This window comes from Diabrotica virgifera, chromosome 4 (assembly GCF_917563875.1).
Source record: "Diabrotica virgifera virgifera chromosome 4, PGI_DIABVI_V3a".
NCBI classification, from domain to species: Eukaryota; Metazoa; Arthropoda; class Insecta; order Coleoptera; family Chrysomelidae; genus Diabrotica; species Diabrotica virgifera.
The window spans coordinates 98,613,691-98,638,331 of record NC_065446.1 but is presented as its reverse complement, the minus strand read 5'-3'; the positions used below and the strand labels follow the sequence as shown (position 1 = coordinate 98,638,331).

At 32.9% G+C, this 24,641-nt stretch overlaps 1 protein-coding gene across 4 annotated transcripts in view; it reads left to right on the top strand.

Moving 5' to 3' along the window:
- Positions 1–344: 344 nt before the first annotated feature.
- Positions 345–24,641, top strand: part of LOC114326309 (formin-2) — a 151,737-nt gene continuing 127,440 nt past the window's right edge. For 2 of the 4 annotated variants that reach the window (XM_028274627.2, XM_028274626.2), the window contains exons 1-2: positions 345–476; positions 2,876–3,837. In XM_028274627.2, the coding sequence (XP_028130428.1) occupies positions 3,126–3,837 (712 nt within the window). In that variant the 5' untranslated portion in view covers positions 345–476; positions 2,876–3,125. Of the gene's footprint in view, positions 477–2,875; positions 3,838–9,629; positions 9,774–21,061; positions 21,207–24,641 lie in introns of those variants that run through there. The other 2 variants (XM_028274628.2, XM_028274630.2) reach the window with 2 other exon arrangements.

Sequence of the window (24,641 nt, the reverse complement as noted above, 5' to 3'; positions counted from 1 at the left end):
CGGAACTTGTTACGTAAATTACTATTACAATCTTTTTTTGGCTTATTTCAGATGCCCCTGATGATTCTCTAGGAACGAAAGTAAACTTAGGCAAGATTTAATAAACTAGGTACTCGATATCTGCCTTTTATTTCAATAAATTTTAAATAATCGCTGCGTAAACATAAAAATATTTTTATTATTATTAGTAACCAAATAAAAATTGGCAGGAAACAGCATGACTCTACACCCACTCTAATAATAGATTCCGGATATTTTATCACACAAATACTGATTGTTTATATTTATGTATTACAAACAGAATTAGGACAAAATTATTATTCATACATCTCGAATAACTATATCATTCTAATGCCAACCGTCAGTGATACTGATTATGTACATTTTTGAGGTTGTCAATATCAAAATATATTTGTAGTTGGTGATATTGTGTCAGAATTAGTTATTACTTCCCGACATATCCAAGGAATAGAAAGGTTAGTGATTTTTACAAAATTATACCTATGTTACGATAATAATAATAATAGTAGTGTTAGTACATGATCCCACCTGCATAGTGTCCAGAAAGCCGCCAAATTTTTTTAAATTGGTATTATAATTATTGTATTTGTCTGTGAAGCTCTTACATTTTCTATGGCTATGTCTATGGAGAAAGCTCAATGTAAAACTCTATTGTTATTTTGTAAAAACCAGTTGGTTATAATTTAATATCGTGATTTTTTATTTGACAGTATCTCTATCAGAAGATAGAAATTTTACACTATGATAAGCACAAATATTTCCGTCTACTCTATCTAATTTTGAAAATATTTTGTTGCGGTAGTAGGGGAGCCCAAGCGGGGATTTTTGCAGTTACTCGAGCGCGTCAGATTATCATATGGGGAGGAACGTGGTACCCTGCAGATGTACCTCTGCCATATATTGGCTCTTAACACAGGGGAGTTCGTTTAGGGGGGACCGAAAAAAAAAATCTATCCTTAAAAATACTCGAAATTGTCAGATTAAGATAAGGTAAGTTAAGTACATGCAAAACAGTGTATATTTAAAAAATCTGACGATTTGAGCGGGGCGTAAGGGAATTGGTGAGTCACAAAGTTTCACAAGAAAAAGGCGAATATTTCGCGAAATGAAAGTCAGATTGAAAAACTAAAAACTACACGTTCAATATTTTTCAAAAATCTATCGATAGATACCAAACACGACACCTCGCAGAGAGGGGTGGGGGGTAAATTTTAAATTTTAAATACAAATCCCGCGATATTTAGTAAAATAAACATCAGATCGAAAAACTGCACAATACACTTATTTAATATTTTTGAAAAATATATCGAATGGTACCACACGCGACCCCCCACGGAGGTGGGGTGGGCGGTTACTTTAAAATCTTAAATGGGAGCCCCCATTTGTTATTGCAGATTTGAATTCTCTGCATAAAAATAAGCAACTTTTATTCGAAACATTTTTTCGAATTATGGATAGATGGCGCTATATTCGGAAAAAACGATTAATGGAAATGGAAAATTAAATTAAAAAATGGCAAGCGCCCGCTAAAATGGAAAATTTTACTTAACTTTTTTTGGTTTTAGGACCTAATAATCACAACCCAATAGGTCCCCAAAGCGCTCGAGTGACTGCACATTTGGCATACTTTGCTCCCCTACCATTCTATTTTCGACTTCTATTTCAGAAATAATTCTCAAAATAGAAATAAATAAATTGTTTGGTTTTGTACTTCTTCTTCTTACTTTATAAATAGGCACATGCCTGTTTTACTTCGGTTTTTAGCCTCAATTGGCGTCTGATCATCTTTTTCTCGGTCGTCCCAATAGTATGGTATAGTTAGACCCAAACCCAGACATTCAAAGTGAAAGTTATCTTCCAACGTATTTTGTATTTTGAACGTCGGGTTTGGGGGGGAGGGGGAAGAAATCTGCAAATTCCTAGTTTTTTACGTTATTTATCAATATTTCTAAAACTAAGCGGTATAGCATGAACAACCTTCTACACAAAATTGTTCTACATTAAATTTGAAATAAAAAAGGCCCAATGCATAACCCTTCTAAAATGAACGGTTCCAAAGTTACGGAGGTAGTATAGTATAATTGGTCCAAAAAAGGCCTAACCCAGACATCCAAAGTAAAAGTTTTCCTTCAACACCAAATTGTTCTATATGGTCCACATATTGTTCAGTAAAAAGTTGAAACTTTTTAACCAAATTTAACGGACTTTTTAATAAATAAATCGTTAGTTTGTAAGAAAAATTTCAACATCCCTTATCTCGGAAACGAAGCATTTGCGGACATATGTTTATAAAGCAAACTGTCATTATTTTTCATACAGAATTACCCCTTAAAGTTTGTCGCACTTATTTAGAAACACCCTGTATTGATGAAGAACATGGCTACTTATTAACGTGCTTAACTTTTTTATTATCCAACATAAACAAATAAATCAAAAAAGAAAATGTTAAGAGAGCCTAAGGCTACAATTGAGTTTTAATTTCAATATTTTATCTATGCAAAAACATGCCACAGGGTGTTCCGAACTTTTAGGAATAAACACAGTATGATTGTTACACCCGGTATACAATGACAATTTACCGGCCTGACAACAATATTACTATAGCCATATTGCTAAAGAATAAGGCTATAACATACTAAAAAAATCACTCAAATCGGACAACAGGTTTAGAAAATTCAAGACATCTAACTTGAATAACTCATCGAGTGACCCGCTTTTTATGATCGCGAGTGTATTTTAAAACAACATTTTTGAAGTGTATTCATTGATAATATAATAACACCCTGTATATTGTGCCAAATAATGTACAATGACTTCAGTTTACAACAAAATAAAAATAGTTGATTATTTTCAGGTCCGAAGATTAAAAGAACTAAAGGAACTATCGATCACTCCATTAGGGCTTGCGCAATGTCTTGCACAATTCCGCATCGAGTTTCTCTATTTACGAAGATGTAAAATGAAAACCAAACGCTGTGAAGCGCAGAAAAAATATGTGAGAAAGTGTATTTCAGTTAGTTGTATACGGTTTCCTTACGCATAAGACACAGCTTTAAATAATTCTTAAATTGTTGATGTTTAGATAGTTCTACGCCAAGTTAAACATGGGAAATTTACAAACGGGAGAGCCGAAGTCCACGAAAGGCAAAATAAAATCGAAAGTAAAACTCGGAGGTAAGAAAAAAGGTAAATTAGAAGATAATTTTACTGCTGTAGTACCGGAAGAGCATGAGGATGTATCAAATAATATTGCAACAACCTTCACGACCATTCCCGAGAAAGAAGTATCAACTATACGAGGTAATAATCAACTAATCGACGACACTGGTCAAAATTTATGTGCCACAAAAAGAGTTAATGATACTAGCGACCAAAATAGACCAACCACACCTCAATCCAGTTCTGAGTCGTATTTCACCAACCCACAAACGCCAGTCGGTGTTATTAACAACATCGAAAAACCTACCAAGCTAGATATAGACCTACACAACGGTACCGAAACTTTTCTGCACAATCTCACTCTGAACAGTTTCAAGCTCAACGAGTACCGAGCCAGACATGAGGAAGAAAAGACTAAAAAACTTAGTAAGTTAGGTGTTTCTAAGACGAGTCAAATTAGTTTAGATAGTGATCCAAATGAGTGTTTTGTATCTGACAATGTCGAAGTTGTCAGTCAAATTCATGAAGATAGTGGTTTTGGAGATCCTTTCTTGGAAAATGGAGAGGATGGAAAGTTGAGGAGTTTGTCTTCTGGTGATGAAATCGAGGACGTGCCACAAGTAGTTAGGAAAATGTCAGATGTTGGTGTTAAAAATGGTAAGTGATCTCATATATATTATACATCATAAAAATACATATTTTTATTTTAAAATAGTAGGACATGGTCTTTTGCAACTCATAAAATGACTTTAGAAGCCATAATTGTATTAACATTTTTATATATTACGACTTTTCCCTAGACAATTACTAATCTATTGGCGGTCTATTTGATTTATCAATTAGTCCTGAAAGGTATCCGATATTTTCATTAAATCATTTAAATTCTGCAGCCGTGATATGTTTTTGACAGCTCTATTCGTGATGTTAAGTCACAATAACGACCTCTCGTGGATTTCAGCTGAACTAGCTTCAAGGAGGTTTTTAATGTCAAACGCTGAGCGCACATGAATTTGAAACAAGTAGGTAATATTTAGTATTTATTTTTACATGTTTTACAAGATTCTATCTTAATGATTTTTTATTACCCAATAATTAATTTAAAACATTTAAAAATAAATAATGAATATTACCTACTTGAATCAAATGCACGTGCGCTCAGCGTTTGGCATTGAAAAGCCTCTTGAAGCTAGGTCAGCCGAAATCCACCATAGGTCATCATTGTGACTTGACATAACGAATACATAATAATTTTCATATATTATGTTGTATTTCATGCTGAATAATATATTAAAATATGTTTTTGATCTGTTTCATAACCTCTTTTCCTCTTTATTTCTAAATGTGCAGTAAAACTGATTATAAATCGGCTATAAGCGCAGGAAAAGGGCTATAATTAAATTAAAGAATTGTTTTTGTTATTATGGGGTGCACCTATGATATTTGAACTATACATTGTGTTTGGTAAAGAATGGGCCATAGTTTAACATCAGATTACTGAGGTAAAAATAGGTCGATTTATGCTAACTTACCTTAGTACGAAAGTTGATAATAACCGAAATACAGGGTGTCAAAGTTGAACTTTTATTTTATCTATTCTTTAATATTTCCTAACAGGCATGAAATAATAACACGAAATTTGGTAAGCGGGGGTTTTTGGGACGAGAAATCTAAATTCACCACCAAAAATGATGTATTATCTAGAGGGCGCCACATACGCCTTTCAGCGATCATTAAATAGGTTCAATTTTTTTGTTACCCTTACAATTTTATTTCAATTTATTATTACACTTTTTGAATAAAAACTTTTATTCTCTTAATATTTTTACTTAAAAAAGGTATACTACATTCATCTCGCTAAACTCAATAATTTTCAAAATATACGCATTTTAAATCTGCGCGGCAAAATAATTTTGTTCATAATACAGGGTGTTTCATTAATAATCGTCCATATAGTAACTGGAGAAACCTTAGCACAAACTACGAAGATTTAACCTAAAACACTTAAATAAAATGTGTTTCCTTACTGAGTTACAGGGTGTTTTATCTAGAAATTTAAAAATTATTTTTGCTCAGCATTTTAAAACTATTCGACGTATCCTTTTCATACTTGACAGAAAGTATAGGTACTGTACAAACTACTAAATTATGTTAAACAGACGTTTCTGTAAATTACCAGAGGCGTACGACGGGGGAAAGTGAATGGTTGACCCTTTCCAAATTCTACGCCACTGGCGAAATTGCTATGTTAGTTCAATTTTTGGATTCTCCAATACTTTCTATGAAAATAATATACTCTTCATTCGTAACGATAAAGTCATTAGTTTTCGAGATCTTTGAAGTTAAAAATGAAACGACACGGTTATTTTGATTAATGTATTGTGTAGCTTCATTTTTAATTTCAAATATCTCGACAACTAATTATTTTATCGTTACGAATGAAGAGTATAATATTTACATAAAAAGTATTGAAAAATAAAAAATTACACCAAAATAGCAATTTCGTCAGTGGCGTAGAATTTGGGAAGGGTCAACCTACCACTATCCCCTGTCGTACGCCTCTGGTAGTAGCTAGAAACGTTTATTTATCTTAATTTAGTAGGGTGTACAGTACCTACACTTTCTGCCAAGTATGATAAGGATACACCAAATAGTTTTAAAGTACTGGATACAAATAATTTTTAAACATAAATCATATGAATCATACCATGAATTAATCAAAATAAGTGTGCCGTTTCATATTTAACTTCAAATATCTCGAAAACTAATGACTTTATCGTTACCAATGAGGAGTATATTATTTACGTAGAAAGTATTGGAAAATCTAAAAATGGCACTAAAATAGTAATTCCTTCAGTGGCGTAGAATTTGAGAAGGGTCAAACATTTACTCTCCCCTGCCGTACGCCTCTGGTAGTAGCTAGAAACGTTTGTTTACCATAATTTAGTAGGGTGTATAGTAGTCGCACTTTCTGCCAAGTATGAAAAGGATACGTCGAATAGTTTTAAAATGCTGGGCAAAAATAATATTTAAATTTTTAGATAAAACACCCTGTAACTCAGTAAGGAACCACATTTTATTTAAGTGTTTTAGGTTAAATCTTCGTATTTTGTGCTAAGGTTTATCCATTTACTATATGGACAATTATTAATGAAACACCCTGTATAATTGTAGTTACATCCGGAAAATAACTTAAAACCATAAAAATTTACAAAAATGTACAGCAAATTTCTTCAAATTGACTTTGCGATGCAATGACATAAAAATAAGAGAACTTTCACCATTATTATGGTTTCAAGTTTATTTTTCGGGTCTAACTACAATGATATTATGCAGAAAAATTTGTTGTATCGCAGATTTAAAATGCGTTTATCTCGAAAAGAGTTGAGTTTATCTAGATGAATGTAGTATACGTTTTTTAAGTAAAAATGTTAAGAAAATAAAAATTTTGATTCAAAAAGTATGTAGAGTGTGGAATAAAAAAATTGAATGTATTAAATGTGCGCTGAAAGACGTATATGCCGTCCTCTGGGTAATACATACATCATTTTTGGTGGCGAATTTAGATTTCTCGTCACAAAAAACCGCCGCGCCGCTTACCAAATTTCGTATTGTTATCCCATGCCTGTCAAGAAATATTAAGGAATAAATAAAATAAAAGTTTAACTTTGACACCCTGTATTTCGGTTATTATCAACTTTCGTACTAAGGTAAGTTAGCTTAAATTGACCTATTTTAGCTCAGGAATCTGAGGTTAAGCTATGGCCCATTCTCTACCAAACACCCTGTATATCTTATCATGTTATATTTTATCTTATTATGTTTATTAACTTATTATGTAATATCTTATTACGTTTCATTTAAATTAACAAAAATTACCGCAATAAACCTCACCAAAAAAATTTAAGTGGCCCACTTAACAGTTCAATACAAAAAAGAAATACAAATGTATTATTAGTACACTGTAACATTTTAAGTAAAAATAAACACGAAAGAAATTCCCTGAAGAACAAGAGATTCTGCACAGGGATTTCCCCCATTAATTTTATTTAAATTATGAGATCACAGTTATATAAGGCGTAGATCTAATTAACAAATTAAAAGTTCACAAAACGCAAAATTAAATCGAAAGTGAAACTCGGAGGCAAAAAAAAGGCAAATCAGAAGATTTACCATTAAAGAACTAAACTAATGTTAATTCAAAGTGAGTTATGAGTAATTGAATGTATATTTTTTTCGACGAGTATTCAAATCTAACTATTCAAGCTTTACTTAAATAACGGGAAAACGATGTATTTTACAAAATATACCTGCTAAACACTTGTCAAAGTAATTCAAAATACCTATCAACTGAGCCCCAGAAGAAGTTAATAGCACCAAAATTAAGCAAGTTATGATGAAAATAAAAGAACCCTTTCGAATTTTTTAGGAAAAAGTGAAAAATAAAACATAGGCCTTTTCCACAAAAATTAAAATTTATAATAGTCCTTAAAATAATTTCTTTTTATTAGCATAAGTAATGATTTCAAGAATTGTGACCGCTTTAAAATGCATATTTTTGAAAAAACGATATAATTTAAAAAAAAATCAGAATTTTTAAAATTAATTTTCATGTTCTTTTGATAATAACTCCAAAAATACTCAATATACGTAAAAAATGATATTTAACCAAATTTTGGTTTTTTCTGTATCAAATATTTTACCTGTTTTACTATTTCTATAGGGTAAAAAATAACGAAGATAGAAACGTTTAAAGCTTAAATTTTGCTACTAGTGCGGCCGATATGTGATACAATTGCACATTTAACGATACAAGCATATAATTTGGACCACATATACTACACATATAAAGGTTCAAATTTAGATATGAGGCCATCTCAGATTTTACCTTTTACAAAAATGGCGACTATACATATGTGACTAATAGCACGATAACTTTTGACTGAAAAGTCCGATTTCAACCAAATTTGGTACATAGACTCCTTTGTGATTTACAAGGTCTATGTCGTGAACTGGAAGATTCGGTTTACCAGAAGTTGTGTTTTTCCTGGTTTTTCATGTAAAACTATTTTATATTATGTAAATAATTTATTTCCAATTTTTTTACCCTGTATATATTAATTTTTCATAATGGTAATACCACCATTGAAAAGAGCGTAAGAATATGTTTTAGAAAATATTTTGAACTTTTTTGTTATGTTAATTATTACCATTTAATAAATGCATAACTTATCTTCACATGTACCTTTGTGTAGCAGATTCGTGCAAATATTATAATAATAATTGTGAATTTAACGGTAGAAGCATATAATTTGGACCACATATACTACACATACAAAAGTTCAAATTCAGATATGAGGCCATCTCAGATTTTGCCTCTTACAAAAATGGCGAGTATTCATTTCAGATAATTCAATTTAAAACGTGGTTTAATAGCCCTTAGAACTAACTTTCAAATGGTTTTTAGTTAAACCTGATATCTTAAAAATTAAGGGAGTTATTAAAAAAAACAATGACAATTTTTGGAAAAAATTTTAAAACATAAATTTTGAAAAAATTTTGGCGCATAACTTTTAATGCTATCAACTTGTCCGGGGGCTCATTTGATAGATATTTCTTAGTACTTTGACAAATGTTTAATAAGTTTATGTTATTTAATGCATCATTTTTCCGTTATTTAAGCTTGAATACTTAGATTTGGGTACTTGCCGAAAGAAATATACATTCAAGTACCTATAACTTACTTTTGTTTAAGACTAAAAGATTTTTCTAAAATTTTTTATTAGCTTCAATTTTGGTAATTATAACTTTTTTGTAAAAACTTATAGTTTTTGAGTTATTTATGAAAAATCGGTTGAAACCATACATTTTTCTCAGGAAAAATTAAAATTTTTGATCTTTAATAGCTCAAAAAGTTTTGATTTATGTTAAAACTTTATATAACAAATTTTGCTTATCATTTGTCCCTCTATCTAATTATAGGGTTATTTTTAATAAAATAATTTTCACCCGCGAGAAGGGGTGCATCCACCCCCAGGTTAAAAGCGCAAGTTAGCACCATGTCACCTTTATTCCTTGAAATATCCTCCAACCACTCGCCAATTTCCATGCAAATCGATGGAGGTTCAACGAAATCGGAGGTAATAGCTCATATCCACCTTCAGTGACTGCACTAACAGCAAAATATGAAACAAATAACGACGATGATTCAAAAGACGCCGCTTTATCAAATACATACTGTCAAATTATAAATATAAATTATGATGAATTAACTTTACGTCAACAAACTACAATAACAATTTGATACTATCATATCAGTCCACTTCCATTACTCCTTTTTTCGTTAAATAAACCGATATCCAGTTTGTAGTATTTGCTAAAATTATTTTAAGTTTGACTAAATTAACATTTTATTGATATCACTTTCACAGAGAATGATTGGATAATGAAATCGGTCAATAAAATTTTGTTTAATCTTTGAAAATATTATTCCGTCAGAATAAATCTTGTAGTACGTTTCATGTGAAGTATATAAACAGTTTTTAATATAAAATTTCAATATCCAAAATGTGGCAATTGTGTATTATTTTGCTCAGGTAATAACTTTTTACTTGTAGTTGTAGTTGGCATATCCCTTAGAGCACCAAGCGGGGTCCCAAAGAGACCCCAGCAAGTGTTTTTTCTAAATAACTTCTCACACATTTTTTTAAGGAAGTCTTTTGTAATATATGTGTTATTTTAACCTTTTTAAATGGTAATTATATAACACTTTTCAAAAATATTTGTTTTATATTTATTTATTCAATCAAATAATATGCTCTATCGCTATCGACTTCAAATCTTTTGTCTTTAAGAAATAATTGACGATATGGCAACACATATTTATATGGAATAATGAAGTTTGGGACTAATAGATAAAATAAATAATAACAAAACTTTAAAGCACACATGATTATTTTTAGTGGGCCCGGATAGGTCAGGCGGTAGCCTGTCTGACTTCCACCCAGGTAGGTCGGGGTTCGAAACGCAGCGCCGCCGACGAGAACATCTAGACCTTTTTAAAATGTCTATAGGCCCCAGGTCGACTCAGCCTGAATAAAAATGAGTACCTGGGTGAAATCAGGGATAATAATAGGCGGTTGAAGCGTAGCACTGCCCCTGTTATCTTCCTTGTATACCGTAGGCCCTAGATATAGCAGACTACCATGCTGCCGTGCTAGGCCCAAAGGCGGTAACTAACATTTCACAAACTGGTGGCAAAATCGATTTCAAAATTGAATGCTAAAATTTTGGCCCGTTAGGGATTTATGGACTAGCTAATAGTTTTTATGCATGGATATATGCCCCAGTTTATTAAGGGAACTATTAATTATATTTTAAAACAAAGCTTTACATAAAAAAGGTAGATACCGCTAAAACGTTTTATCAAAAATTACTATAAAACTAAGCCTATTAGCGGTATGTGGTTTACAGTTGTGATTGATATGAAATAAAAAGCTTTTCTGTGTATTAAAATTTATTAAATTGAAAGAATTAAAGTACTATTAAATGTTATTATTTTGTTGAGCTTCAATATGACAACCACAAATTGACAATATTTAGTTGTCGTTATCTCTGTTTTCTTTTAAGAGTCAATAAATACATATTGGTTCATTAATAATGATGTTCTATTTGTAATTCAATATAGACAAATAAATATACAACCAAACAACATACCTTGTGTCTGGTACATACAAAAAACCTATTTAGTATTACAATGGTATTACCTCATAATTAACATTTTTTTATAAAATCTTTTATAGCGCGTCTAATAATTTGGCCAGAAACTGTACTTATCCGCTGTGAGCTCGTACGTAGAGAGGATATTTATAAATTCGTGAGCGCCAGTAGTGACAAGTCTGTAAACGTTTACCGGAAATTTGACATAAATGTCAAAATGATTAATTTAAAATTAAAAACATTAATTATAAAAATATTAATTGACCAAAGCTGTGGTATATATTTTTACCTTAAATATACTTACGTTTTAAATACTGAATTTGCGTTTTTTAATGTTCTGTAATATGTAATTATAAATTAATCTTGGCGCCATCTACATGATAATTGTGAAAGTATCCGAAGTAAGAAATTAATATTTCATCAATAGAACGTCAAAATGATTAGCAAAATCTTAAAAAAATCTATTACAATTTAATTACTTTTTAGCGTTGTAAATATTAAACGATAACAATTAAATAATAAATTTAAAAATTACCGTGAAAGTTGAATTAGTAACCGCTTGGAGCGACACCAGCGAAGCTCAGAGCGTATACTACGAAAAAAACAGAACCTGTTCAGATTGTTATCAGATGTTTTTAAACATCTGCTGCTGTTAAGCGTTTTAAAGAATTCTTCAACTGTGAATTTAAACCATACTTTTCACTTTCTCAGCTATTATATTTTTAGCGACAAATTTATTATAGAACTTTAAGATTTTTATGATCGCCGACACTGACTCCAATATTATTATCCATTGTTATATTATTGGTCATTTCACAATATTATATTCGGTAAAATACCATTACTTACTGTAATTAGGGCAAATTTTAATATTTTATTAGTTGTATTGTACAAACTAGTTATATGTAATGATTAAAATATGATCACATTGTCTATTATACCGAAAGAGTACCTAATTATGGGATATATAAGATTTTTTAAATATTCAAACAAATTTTTGTATCATTATCCAGGTACCTGACGCATTCTTGGAAATTTTATAAAGAAATAAAACCAGCATTTTTGTATAAAACTTAGGTAAAGGATTCTCAAACTCAAAAGATTAAGTAAAAATATCCCAAATCTACAATCCCGTATCTATAATAGCATTGTATAACTAGACATTGTCTAGTTAAACAATGATAATAGCTTGTATTTAAACAAAAAAAAATGCAATCAATGGGACTGCTAATCCCGTGTACAACCAACAAAGGGTTAATTACAGAAACCTTTAAGTATGAAACAAACTTTGCGCCTGTACAGGCTGAACATAATTTTTTTCCACCTCTTGTAATTGCTTTACAATAAATTGTTATCTTTCGATAATATTGTCTTCAGTGGTTTCACCTCGTGTTTCACAACTCTTACTCCTACTCGATTTTCTAAACAAACATAAAATATTTCAAGTCACTTTTTCTAAAAATGTTTGTGGACAGCGTGTGGATATATTATTAAGTTTTTAAAGCCTAATTAAAAAAAAAAGGAGAAATATGAAAATCTCTTACCGCCTAATTCAAGATATAAATCATCCACTTGGCGCAGAGTCATATTGTTTAGGACAACATAATTGGTTAGTTCTTGAAATACTATAAACAAAAATGAAAATAAATTTCAATAGATACAATAATCTCGAAAAGTTCTCCATCCTCGCTAATTATTTCTTTTACTAACACAATTCTTTTAACTTACACAATAATCTAACCATGTAAAGTTAGGCCGAATTTACTTTGTAATACTAAGGCGATTTGGCGGTTTCTAAATGTAGGCGTAGCATTCTTGAAAGTATATTAGCGGCAAGTGCAATATGCTAAGGTATATGGATGGCAACTGTAGCAGATACCGTCAAAACGCCATAGTATTTAACATTTGCCGCCAAATGGCTAAGTATTTTAATTGAAAAGTGTAGATACCGCTAACAAAATTGCAATTTTATTTAAAATATATTGCTTCTACAACTCAAAAGAGCTTGTAAATATGTACTAAATACCCTGTTCTACCTAGAAATACAAAAATCTCATTTTCGATAAAAAATAAGTTACCGCCTTTGGGCTTAGCACGGCAGCATGCTATAATCCCAAAGCCGCGGTAGAAAACGGCAAACTATTATTATGTTTATTGTTAGTGAAATCTTTTTTTCTAAGAAAATAAAAACTTTCAATACTGAATTTTGCACATGTTATTTAGGTCTCAAAATAACAAAATAAAAATATAAAACAAAAAAATTAATAAACCCTTTTGGTGTCCCAAAAAGTCCTTTTGGGGCCCCAGTTTGTAAAACGCCGCAAAAAAGCATGGTACTCTGAGGGATATTATAGATATCTAAGGTTGCTATTTCAGTTTTAATACAAGCAACTATACTGAAATCACAATAACGATGCACTGCAAATAAACAAACCAATAGTGCGGCAGATTCGTGCAAATATTATAAGAATTATTATTCATTTAATGGTAGAAGCATATAATTTGGACCACATTTACTGCACATACAAAGGTACAAATTTAGATAAGAGGCCATCTCAGATTTTGCCTTTTACAAAAACGGTGGGCATTCAAAGTGGCGACTATACATATGTGACTAATAGCACGATAACTTTTGAACGAAAAGTCCGATTTCAACCAAATCTGGTATATAGGTTCTTTTTTTGATTTATAAGATCGATCTTTTGGACCGGAAGAATCGGTTTACCAGAAGTGTGTTTTTGCTGATTCTTTTGTAAAAATATGTTGTTTATTTTTTCAATTCTTTCACCCTGTATATATTCATTTTTCAAAAAGGTAATACTGGCGTTGAAACGAGCGTAAAAATATTTTTTAGAAAATACTTTGAACCCTTTAGTTATTTTAATTATCCTTTAATAAATGCATAACGTATCTTCACATGTAGGTACCTATGTACGGCAGATTCGTGCAAATAATAATATAAGAATTGTTGTGCATTTAATGGTAGAAGCATATAATTTGGACCACACATACTTCACATACAAAGATTTAAATTTAGATATGAGGCCATCTCAGATTTTGTCTTTTACAAAAATGGCGGGCATTCAAAATGAATCTGCCGCCCATAGGTACATGTGAACATACGTTATGCAGTTATTAAAATAACTAAAAAGTTCAAAACGTTTCCTAAAAAAATTTTTACATTCTTTTTAATGGCGGTATTACCTTTTTGAATATTTTATATATGCGGGGTGAAAGAATTGAAAAAGAAACAATATATTTTTACACCAAAAAACAGTAAAAATACAACGTTTGGTAAACCGATTCTTCCGGTTCAAGACCTCGACCTTATACATCAAAAAAGGAACCTACGTACCAAATTTGGTTGAAATCTGACGTCTCGTTCAAAAGTTATCGTGCTATTAGTCACATATGTATAGTCGCCATTTTGAATGCCCGCCATTTTTGTAAAAGGAACAAAAACTGAGATGGCCTCATATCTAAATTTAAACCTTTATATGTATAGTATATGTGGTCCAAATTATATGCTTCTACCATTCAATGAACAATAATTCTTATAATATTTGCGCGAATCTGCCGCACATATGTAGGTACATGTGAAGATATTTTATGCATTTATTAAATGGTAAAGTAATTAACAAAACTAAAAAGTCCAAAATATTTATTAAAAAATATTTTTATGCTCTTTTCAATGGCGGTGTTAACTTTTTAAAAAATTAATACATACAGGGTGAAAGAATTGAAAGAAAATAACATATTTTTACATAAAAATCAGAAAAAACACAACTTTTGGTAAACCGATTCTTTCGGTTTAAGACCTCGATCTTATACATAAAAAAAGTAACCTATGTACCAAATTTGGTTAAAATCTGATGTCTCGATTAAAAGTTATTGTGCTATTAGTCACATATGTATAATCGCCATTTTTAATGCCCGCCATTTTTGTAAAAGGCAAAATCTGAGATGGCCTCATATCTAAATTTGTATCTTTGTATGTGTAGTATATGTGGTCCAAATTATATACTTCTATCATTAAATGCACAATTGTTTCAAATATCGGCTGCACTACAAGACACGTTGAATATTACGAGAAGCACTCCCGAATCATTAAAATCTTGAAAATTTAAATTTAAATTAAAATCTTTAAAATGTATATAATTTGTAAATTGTGATTTGGGATTTACAATGTATATACATTGTAAATCATGATTTGGAAGTGCTCCTTATAATATTCAACGTGTTTTGTTTTGTTTATTTCTAGTGCATCTTCATTGTGATTTTAATAATATTATTTTAGTGATGTGATTTAGAAAAAAATAATATTGATTATCTTAGACATATTTATTTTTCTTGAAAATACTCTCCTTGCGAATCAATACAGTTTGAATTCATATGAACTGATATTTATGCAAAAACACAAAGATTACGCTGGGCAGGTCACCTTACAAGAATGGATAGTGACAGAACACCTAGTATAACGCTTAGCGGAACAATAGTGGGATGTCGGTCAGTAGAATGACCAAGGAAGAGGTGGACAGGCAAAGTGAGAACCGATCCTCAAGAGATATTGAGGGTGGATAACTGGATGATAGCAGCCATGGACAGAGATACTTAGAGGCAGATGATGGGGGAGGCCAGGACCCGACTTAGACTGTAGCGCCATAAGAGAAAGAGATAATATTTGCAATCTCTTTTCACTCCATCATCATCTTTGGTTTAACAGTCCTTTTGGATCCCGGCCCCAAGTGGCTTAATATTCTTGAGCTCTTTTAATCCATTTAACACTGTGGATTAGTCCTAATATAGCCTTTAGGCTATTTTTCAAAGACTATTATATTTTTTTGCTTGTTCACTATCTTTTTCCCCTCTATCCGGTCCTGAATGTTTTCTCTAGATTTTGAAATCTCCATGTTTGATATAACGACCACTATTTGGTGTTTCCATCTTATTTTTGGTCTTCTTCTTGGTATGTTTATTGCTGGTTTCTAGTTCGTTATCTTACTAATCAGTGCGTCTTCTTGTATTCTTTGTATACGTCAACACGTTATCAGTCTCTGCGCCTTAATAAATTTAAAAAAACTAAAATTTTAAAATACAAAAAAATATATATAAAGGGTGATTCAGTGAAACGGTACGATTGGACAACGCTGCTGACGATAAAGTAGAGGAGCCGCGAGCTTGCGACGTACACGCTGTGAATCTAGAGACTGGGAAGTTTAGTTATCATTTATTGTGAAAGCTTGTTACAAAAATAGTGAAAGTTTTTTGAGTGTACAACGAGCAATTAGTTTTGCATTACCATTCAGTCGTCCCGCGTTGAAGTATCTTCTAACATGGCTATCAAGACTTGGGTTAGGAACTCTAATAGTAGTGGTTCAATATCACAGAAAAGAGGTGGCAGTGTCAGAACTGCTCGCAGACCACAGAATATTGAAGCGGTGCCAGATTCATTACATGCGAGTCGTCGCAGGGAAATTAGAGCACTCGCGTGTAATGAATTTGACACCGCTTTAATATTCTGTGGTGTGCGAGCAGTTCTCATACTGCCACCTCTTTTTGCGATGTTGAACCACTACTTTAAAAAAACAGTAAATCCTTTATAAAAGGTATATTTAAAATCCCTAAAAAGGGCTACATCACAATCAGAACTAGTTTTCGACTGGTTTACCAGTCATCATCAGTGCTTACGTGAAGTTTACATGCTAACCACCAAGATAGAATTTTACAAAAATATGTGGGTCAAAGCCCTATATACGTGGTCCGTTAAGGAAACATCGGTTAAAGATGCCAATTAAAACATGGATGTTAGAAATATTTTACCATTATGCCCTAGGTAACATCTGAGCTGTAGTGTGACTTGATGTTACCTAGGGCATAATGGTAAAATATTTCTAACATCCATGTTTTAATTGGCATCTTTAACCGATGTTTCCTTAACGGACCACTTATACAGGGCTTTGACCCACATATTTTTGTAAAATTCTATCTTGGTGGTTAGCATGTAAACTTCACGTAAGCACTGATGATGACTGGTAAATCAGTCGAAAACTAGTTCTGATTGTGATGTAGCCCTTTTTAGGGATTTTAAATATACCTTTTATAAAGGATTTACTGTTTTTTGTATTACATACATGGTATACAGCCAACTACAGGAAAACTTTTTCCTTGTGGAATTTTTACTACTTTTAACCCTGGTGTCCTGTTCGGGTCTATTTGACCCAAAAAATACTTTATATCTTATTTTACAAATTATTACTCGGCGTAACGATTTGGTGTTTCGTGACTTTATTATCTAATATGAGGTCTTTAATTGCATATGAGATAAACAATCAACTTCCTGATTTTTTTGATAAAAATGAAATTGTTACCTAGGGTACGTTCGGGTTAATGTGACCCGCGTATTTAAACCGTTAAAAATTACCTGTGTATGTGTGTTTAGTTGGCAGTATTCTATATTGGCAGTACCTGTGTGTTTGTCAGCCGCATACGTCTGTAAACAAAAACAGGTTTCTGCAAGCTAAAACTTGTAAAATAAACTGTAGTATAGCTGGACGAAGTTACAAACCAAATTATAAATATGACCAACATGGACAAACAGCATGTCTTTGGAACCAACAGAAAAGACATGAGTAAAGTTGTTGGTTTCCAAGCATACATTGGTGTTTTATTTTTAGCTCGAGTTTATAAGTCCCATGGTGAATCAAATAAAAGTTTGTGGAATGAAGATCGTAGTATATTTCAATCAACAATGTCACTTGATATATTTACAAAAAGTTTGCAAGTAATACGTTTTGATAACAAAACTACTAGACAGGATCAGGATAGGAGACGTTTTGATAAACTTGCTGCAATATGTGAAATTTATGAAACAGGTAGAAAATGTACCAAAATTTTTTACTCTGATGAAAATGTTACCGTCGATAAGCAACTAGTTGACTTTAGAGGCCGCTCTCCCTTCAAATGGTATATTCCAAGCAAGCCAGCGAAACATGGCACAAAAGTTTGGATTTTTTTGTAATTATGAACAGAAAAACTTATTATGCTCTAAAATTGCAGATCTATACAGCAATGCGTATGATGTGTGACTTGAGTAGTGATTTGGAAGGCCACAATATTACGTGTAATACCTTTTTGACATCGTAAAATTTAGGACAATTTCTTCTAAAACAAAGTAGATACAATGCCGGGGATTATAAGTAAAATAAACCGGAGCTTTTAGCAAAAATCGCGAATAAAGAAGTTCATAGCTCGTCTTTTTTGCTTCATGCAAGATACCACTGTTGTTGACAATATTCCTAAAAATAATAGAAATGTTGTTTTTATCAGTACTTTGCACCATGAATCGATGCATCATGCATCACTTTCATCAAATGAAAAAGCCCCAAATTATTTTAGATTACAATTCCAATAAGGGAGCAGTGTATACTCTAGATTAGCTTATTGGCATGTATACATGTGAGAAGAGATAAATCGCTGGCCAATGATTGTTTTTTCTGCTCTGCTGGACATTTCTGCCTACAACGGGTTCGTGTTATGGGTATCAATAAATATCCAATGGAATGCCAATAAATTGGGAAAACGGCGGATTTTTTCTTGAGGAATTGGGAAAAACTAATGAAACCAGTCATCATTTCCAGAAAATATATATCAATAACTAAAGGCTCTCACGAACTGGTAAAAAGGACACGAGCAGGAAAAAGTAGACAAGATGGAAATCCTAATGAACCTTCTATGAACAATCTAACTCCACCTGCTAAACAAACACGCTGTAAACTTGGCCTAAAATCGATAACAAGACTAATTTTATGTTGTATATATTACAAACATATTTGGAAAATCCATCCTTTTTATTACTGTCCCAGTTGTAAACTAAATTAAATTTTTGTAGATATTTGTTACTAGGCTTTTTTGAAAGAAAAAATGCCTTTTATTTTTGTTAATAAGGTTTAATTTACATTAACAACATAATTTTTGTTTAATTAACCATAATTTCTTGTTAATAAAGTTTTATTTATCACCATTATAGCTTATTTTATTTCGATTAAGGAGCGTACACCATGGTTGGGTCATATTGACTCGAACAGTACATTTGTGTACTTGACTCGAACGGGAAAGCAGGGTTAAAGTTCCTAACGCAAGTCTTGTAACTTGGTCTTGTGAACGGGGCGGCAAATGGTAGTGTAAATGAAATGCTCGTTGTATACGCACAAAACTTTCACCATTTTTGTAACAAGCTTTCACAGCAAATGCGCGTTGTTTACAACACCACGCATCAATGATAGCTAAATTTCCCACTCTCTAGATTCTCAGCGTGTACGTTGCAAGCCCGCAGCTCCTCTACTTTATCGTCAGCAGCGTTGTGAAATCGTACCATTCCACTGAATCAACCTTTACCTGTTATTAACTATGTAACTACCTGTATATTTTGATACAGATTTCCGAAGTGGAAGTTTTTTCTATTTCTTCCTCTTTTCCATTTCTTCCTGTTCTTGTACTAAACTTTCCAGCCTTTAACATTCATCGTTCTTATATCTTCTATATCATCCAGCCATCTTCTTCTATACCTGGGCTATAGTGGTGTCCAGTTGGTTATACTTCTCAACATATCGGAGTGTGGACATCTCTGTATCTATCCTATCCATTCTAAGCGAAGAGTTTTTATGTAGGTATCTGCCTGTATTTTCTCCCTTTAATTCTTCTTTAATTCTAGAATTTATTTTCATTCTTATTTCTCCCTCTCTTGTTACGTTGTGACCCAGTATCGTTCTTATTAGTTTTCTTTTAAATTTCAGAAGGCTATCTTGCTCTTTCTTGTTAATCGTCCTTGTTTCCATCCCGTATGTAACAACGGGTCTTATTATATTAACCCGGGAGCAATCACGCCGTTAGAAAAAATCTAACATTTTATCCTTTTTCGCGATAGCTTGAAGAAAAATTTTGCAAGATATCTTTCCACCCGTAAGTGCCTCGAGGAAGATTGTAGTAATGTGTAGATTTTTTTTTTATTTTTTTTTTCTTCTTATTCGTTTTGTGGAATTTATGGCTTTGGTGAGAACCAATTAGCATTAAAATTGTTATAAATAGATATTTTTACCATAACAAGTAAATACAAATATTATAAAATATAAATTTGTTTTAAATTCGTATTTAAATTCGTATTGTGAGATAAAATCTAACTCGCGACTGCTCCCGGGTTAAGGTATTATGTAAGTTTATCTTTGTTCTTCTTAGATTAATGAAAGCCCTTCTTAAATATATGTTGTTCTTTTACTAATGCCTGGTTGCACCAACAGATCTTAAGCTCCAGCTTAGCTAAGCTCTACTTATAGATAGGGCCTCCTTGAGTATCACTTATGTTGCACCATAATTTTAGATTTTTACCTTATTATCAATTATATCTATTATTATATTATGTTATTCTTATGCCCGGTTGCACCAACAGATCTTAAGCTTAAGTCGAGAATATCATAAGAATTGATATAATATAACTAAAATATATTACAATAAGAATACCATAATATAATAATAGATATAATTGATAATAAGGTAAGAATCTAAAATTATGGTGCAACGTAAGTGATACTCAAAGAGGCCCTATATATAAGTAGAGCTTAGCTAAGCTGGAGCTTAAGATCTGTTGGTGCAACCAGGCATTATTGTAATATATTATAATTATATTATATTAATTCTTATGATATTCTCGACTTAAGCTTAAGATCTGTTGGTGCAACGGGGCATTAGAGTCTTACTTCTCAGCAGATCTCTATTTATTCCATATGTTTTTTGCCTTTCAGAATTTTTTTCTCTGTTCTCTCTTTTCCGGTTTTCCCTATTGTTATTCCTAAGTGGATAAAGGTGGATACAGTTTCAAATTTGTGGATCTCTGTTCAATAAAGCCGAAAAAATATAAAAAGTGAGGACGATGTGAAACTGTCCAAATATACTTTACATTGATTATCTATAATAGATTGACCTTAAAAATCATCGTCATAAACGTGATGTGTAAAACAAAACACTCTATAAACTAAGTTAATTAGCATTTGTAATTAATGCACTTTGGTAGATTGAATTACAGTCATCAACAATATTCCGGTTTCCTAAATAATTATTACACTAAAAATAGTCATTGCGTTGCACACTGGTTACAAACTAACCATAAAATAGTTATATTTGTTGTTTTTCAATCTATTCTAGTGGTGTCTGGTGAAATTTGATCAAAAATACATAATATATAAAAGGTTTTTTCAATCGTTATGTTGATTATTGTTTTAAGTGTTAGGAATATGGTATTCAACCGTTACTCAGCACAGGTAAAAGTATTTGCTAAACCTCTACATTGAAATTAAGATTATTCTTCTTCATGTACCATTTGTGCTTTCAGAACGTTTGTTAACATCATAGATAGGTATCTTAATTTTATTCACTGCCACTCTACATAGCATGCTTGTATCAATACCATACCAATCTCGTAAGTTCTTCAACCATGAAGGTCTTATTCGCCCTGGAATGCGTTCGCCTGCTATTTTCCCTTGCATAATATTTTAAAGCAACCTATATTTGGGACATGTCATTACATGTCCGAAGTACCTACTCTAGCTTTCTCTTCTTGATTTTTTTTTATAATCTCAGTAGCCTTCCTGAGACATGCTATTATTATGTGGAGTGTCGAGTCTTCTCCTCCCAAGAAACTTTTAAAATTCTTCAATAGCACCACATTTCGAAAGCCTCAAGGCAAGTTAGTAGATCACTTTTATTCACAAGACTCAACATCACAAAGTAAGACGAACACATAGCAGCGAAGTAGGCGGATCCACAATGCCTATTTTAGGTCTCTGTTACATAACACCTTGAACATTTTTATAAAGGGGACTCTTACGCCAGGGCCGCCGAGAGTGGGGGTACAGCCAGTACATTTTACCGGGTCCCGGCGATGTAAGGGGCTCGGCCCCCCTACATCATATTGTTTTAAGTGTTAGGAATATGGTATTCAACCGTTACTCAGCACAGGTAAAAGTATTTGCTAAACCTCTACATTGAAATTAACATTATTCTTCTTCATGTACCATTTGTGCTTTCAGAACGTTTGTTAACATCATAGATAGGTATCTTAATTTTATTCACTGCCACTCTACATAGTACATAGTACATGGTACATCAATACCATACCAACCTCGTAAGTTCTTCAACCATGAAGGTCTTATTCGCCCTGGACTGCGTTCGCCTGCTATTTTCCCTTGCATAATATTTTATAGCAACCTATATTTGGGACCTGTCATTACATGTCCGAAGTACCTACTCCAGCTTTCTCTTCTTGATTTTTTTTTATAATCTCAGTAGCCTTCCTGAGACATGCTATTATTATGTGGAGTGTCGAGTCTTCTCCGCCCAAGAAACTTTTAAAATTCTTTAATAGCACCACATTTCGAAAGCCTCAAGGCAAGTTAGTAGATCACTTTTATTCACAAGACTCAACATCACAAAGTAAGACGAACACATAGCAGCGAAGTAGGCGGATCCACAATGCCTATTTTAGGTCTCTGTTACATAACACCTTGAACATTTTTATAAAGGGGACTCTTACGCCAGGGCCGCCGAGAGTGGGGGTACAGCCAGTACATTTTACCGGGTCCCGGCGATGTAAGGGGCTCGGCCCCCCTACATCATATTGTTTTAAGTGTTAGGAATATGGTATTCAACCGTTACTCAGCACAGGTAAAAGTATTTGCTAAACCTCTACATTGAAATTAACATTATTCTTCTTCATGTACCATTTGTGCTTTCAGAACGTTTGTTAACATCATAGATAGGTATCTTAATTTTATTCACTGCCACTCTACATAGTACATAGTACATGGTACATCAATACCATACCAATCTCGTAAGTTCTTCAACCATGAAGGTCTTATTCGCCCTGGACTGCGTTCGCCTGCTATTTTCCCTTGCATAATATTTTATAGCAACCTATATTTGGGACCTGTCATTACATGTCCGAAGTACCTACTCCAGCTTTCTCTTCTTGATTTTTTTTATAATCTCAGTAGCCTTCCTGAGACATGCTATTATTATGTGGAGTGTCGAGTCTTCTCCGCCCAAGAAACTTTTAAAATTCTTTAATAGCACCACATTTCGAAAGCCTCAAGGCAAGTTAGTAGATCACTTTTATTCACAAGACTCAACATCACAAAGTAAGACGAACACATAGCAGCGAAGTAGGCGGATCCACAATGCCTATTTTAGGTCTCTGTTACATAACACCTTGAACATTTTTATAAAGGGGACTCTTACGCCAGGGCCGCCGAGAGTGGGGGTACAGCCAGTACATTTTACCGGGTCCCGGCGATGTAAGGGGCTCGGCCCCCCTACATCATATTGTTTTAAGTGTTAGGAATATGGTATTCAACCGTTACTCAGCACAGGTAAAAGTATTTGCTAAACCTCTACATTGAAATTAACATTATTCTTCTTCATGTACCATTTGTGCTTTCAGAACGTTTGTTAACATCATAGATAGGTATCTTAATTTTATTCACTGCCACTCTACATAGTACATAGTACATGGTACATCAATACCATACCAATCTCGTAAGTTCTTCAACCATGAAGGTCTTATTCGCCCTGGACTGCGTTCGCCTGCTATTTTCCCTTGCATAATATTTTATAGCAACCTATATTTGGGACCTGTCATTACATGTCCGAAGTACCTACTCCAGCTTTCTCTTCTTGATTTTTTTTATAATCTCAGTAGCCTTCCTGAGACATGCTATTATTATGTGGAGTGTCGAGACTTCTCCGCCCAAGAAACTTTTAAAATTCTTTAATAGCACCACATTTCGAAAGCCTCAAGGCAAGTTAGTAGATCACTTTTATTCACAAGACTCAACATCACAAAGTAAGACGAACACATAGCAGCGAAGTAGGCGGATCCACAATGCCTATTTTAGGTCTCTGTTACATAACACCTTGAACATTTTTATAAAGGGGACTCTTACGCCAGGGCCGCCGAGAGTGGGGGTACAGCCAGTACATTTTACCGGGTCCCGGCGATGTAAGGGGCTCGGCCCCCCTACATCATATTGTTTTAAGTGTTAGGAATATGGTATTCAACCGTTACTCAGCACAGGTAAAAGTATTTGCTAAACCTCTACATTGAAATTAACATTATTCTTCTTCATGTACCATTTGTGCTTTCAGAACGTTTGTTAACATCATAGATAGGTATCTTAATTTTATTCACTGCCACTCTACATAGTACATAGTACATGGTACATCAATACCATACCAATCTCGTAAGTTCTTCAACCATGAAGGTCTTATTCGCCCTGGACTGCGTTCGCCTGCTATTTTCCCTTGCATAATATTTTATAGCAACCTATATTTGGGACCTGTCATTACATGTCCGAAGTACCTACTCCAGCTTTCTCTTCTTGATTTTTTTTATAATCTCAGTAGCCTTCCTGAGACATGCTATTATTATGTGGAGTGTCGAGTCTTCTCCGCCCAAGAAACTTTTAAAATTCTTTAATAGCACCACATTTCGAAAGCCTCAAGGCAAGTTAGTAGATCACTTTTATTCACAAGACTCAACATCACAAAGTAAGACGAACACATAGCAGCGAAGTAGGCGGATCCACAATGCCTATTTTAGGTCTCTGTTACATAACACCTTGAACATTTTTATAAAGGGGACTCTTACGCCAGGGCCGCCGAGAGTGGGGGTACAGCCAGTACATTTTACCGGGGCCCGG